We start from the raw sequence: 2116 nt of genomic DNA on the forward strand, positions 1-2116 counted from the left end.
CAACGCTCTGAGGATAGTGCTGGTAGGGAAGACCGGAAGTGGGAAAAGTGCGACTGCAAACACCATCCTCGGGTACAAAGTATTCGAGTCTAAGATTGCTGCCGGAGCTGTTACCAAAACTTGTCAGAAAGCGTCCCGGGAATGGAAGGGGAGAGAGCTTCTTGTTGTTGACACCCCAGGGCTCTTCGACACCAAGGACAGCCTGAACACCACCTGCAGGGAAATCAGCCGATGTGTCCTCGCCTCCTGTCCTGGGCCTCATGCCATCGTCTTGGTTCTGAGGTTGGGCCGCTACACACAGGAAGAGCAGCAAACCGTGGCGTTGATCAAGGCTTTGTTTGGGGAAGCAGCCATGGAGTATATGATCATCTTATTCACCCGCAAGGAGGAGCTGGAGGACCAGAGCCTGAGCGACTTTTTGGACAATGCGGATGTAAACCTACGAAGCCTCCTCCAGGAGTGTGGGGAGCGCTGCTGTGCCATCAGTAACAGCAAAAACACAAACCAGGCTGAGAAGGAAGCTCAGATACAGGAGCTGGTAGAGCTGATAGAGAACATGGTGCAGAACAACCAAGGGACTTACTTCTTTGATGCCATATACAAGAACACAGTGGAAAGACTGAGGAGGCGGGAAGAAGTCTTGAAGAAAATCTATGATGATCAATTAAAAGGAGATATCCAAAAAGTGGAAGTGAAGTATGCTCAGGCGTACAAGAATAGGATACAGGAAAAAGAGAGAAAAATTAAGTTACTAAAGATGGAATACGAAGAAAAACTAAGATGTGTTAGGGAGGAGGCCCAAAACAGTATCTTCAGAGATAAACATGATGGACCTATGAATTTTCTTTCAAGAATAAGTAATTGGTTTAAGAATTAACTATTTTCTCTCAGTTTACTATGGTTAGCAAAGCATCTTTCCAGCTCACTCCCTACCCTCTCCATGTTTGCCTCCCCACCAACAGACATCAGCCAATTTAAGAAATTACAAAATTGCCAAGTTTGAGTGCTAGCTCATTACACATGGTAAAGACTCAAATGAAAGGAATTTCAAGGCTGAAATGCATCCTGCATTGAGCCTTACCACTGCCTGTGAAACACATTACACAGGCCCCTTGTGAACATTGTGTGACTGTCAGCAAAGCTTCCGGTCCCCCCAGCAGCATCATTCTCTGGTTCATGAGAGATGAGATAATAAACGTTTGTTGTTTTTAGCCACTAAACTTTGTGGTAATTTGTTACACAGCAGTAGATAACTAGTACAAGATGTATGTTAATACATATATATAAAATATTTCTTTAAATACTGGCCACTTGCTGCTGGGGAAGGGAACTTTCAGTTTCTGAGAATCAGGGGTGGAAGGAAACTTACTTTTCACTATATACTCTTTGATCCATTTCAGCATATTGTTTATTCAACCAATGAACAAAGAGATAAATAATAACATTTGTAATATTCTCCAACAAACAATAATTCCAAAGGGCCATTTCAAAAACAATTGTCTTATTTGTCTTCACTTTCCTTTTCTAGGTGCTGGCTTAAAGTTCTTCTGCCTATAAATTCAGATAGCTCTGTGCCAGAACGTTCCATTTCCCCCTGCAGATCCACTGTCTTCCCTTTTTGGTCCTTTGGCCCTGCCAGGGGCCTGCATCCTGGGGTGCAATGTTCTCTGACTCTCTCAGACACCACCAGTGAGAAGGCCAACAGAGGATCTATGGGAGCCAGAGAATTATATGAGGACATTTGTCTTCTGGATGCCTCTCTGCTCAGTCCTATCTGACCAGCTGTCACCTTCAACCAAAGGTCCAGCCACAGACACTGGGGGCTCTCAGATCTGACCAGTAGAATACACCTGTATAGGAGTCCTGTTGTACCTGTAGTGTGTCTAAAACAAAACTTTTGACTGTTTCCAGAGATCACAGCTTGATCCAAGAATGAATTTTAATTTTCAAAAATGCCCAATCTGGTGATTAGGGTAAATGGAAAAGTTGTAAGGGATAGTCATAAAATAGGATCCTTAAGTCTAAAGTCAATGCTTCTGGAAAGGTTTCAGTTGTGTTGTGAAATGTGGAAAGAGGCTTAGAATACGTGCCTTAGCTCAAAGGGGGGAGAATTTGA

At 43.6% G+C, this 2116-nt stretch overlaps 1 protein-coding gene across 1 annotated transcript; it reads left to right on the forward strand.

Annotated features, from left to right (window-relative positions):
• Positions 1-4: 4 nt before the first annotated feature.
• LOC104984357 (GTPase IMAP family member 7-like) lies at positions 5-1220 on the forward strand (the record flags this gene model as incomplete). Its single annotated transcript, XM_010834040.1, has 1 exon — positions 5-1220. A coding segment is annotated over one exon (873 nt), but the record flags the coding sequence as incomplete, so codon positions are not given.
• Positions 1221-2116: the final 896 nt, after the last annotated feature.

Source organism: Bison bison, unplaced genomic scaffold (genome assembly GCF_000754665.1).
Source record: "Bison bison bison isolate TAMUID 2011002044 unplaced genomic scaffold, Bison_UMD1.0 scf7180017845376, whole genome shotgun sequence".
Classification (NCBI taxonomy): Eukaryota; Metazoa; Chordata; class Mammalia; order Artiodactyla; family Bovidae; genus Bison; species Bison bison.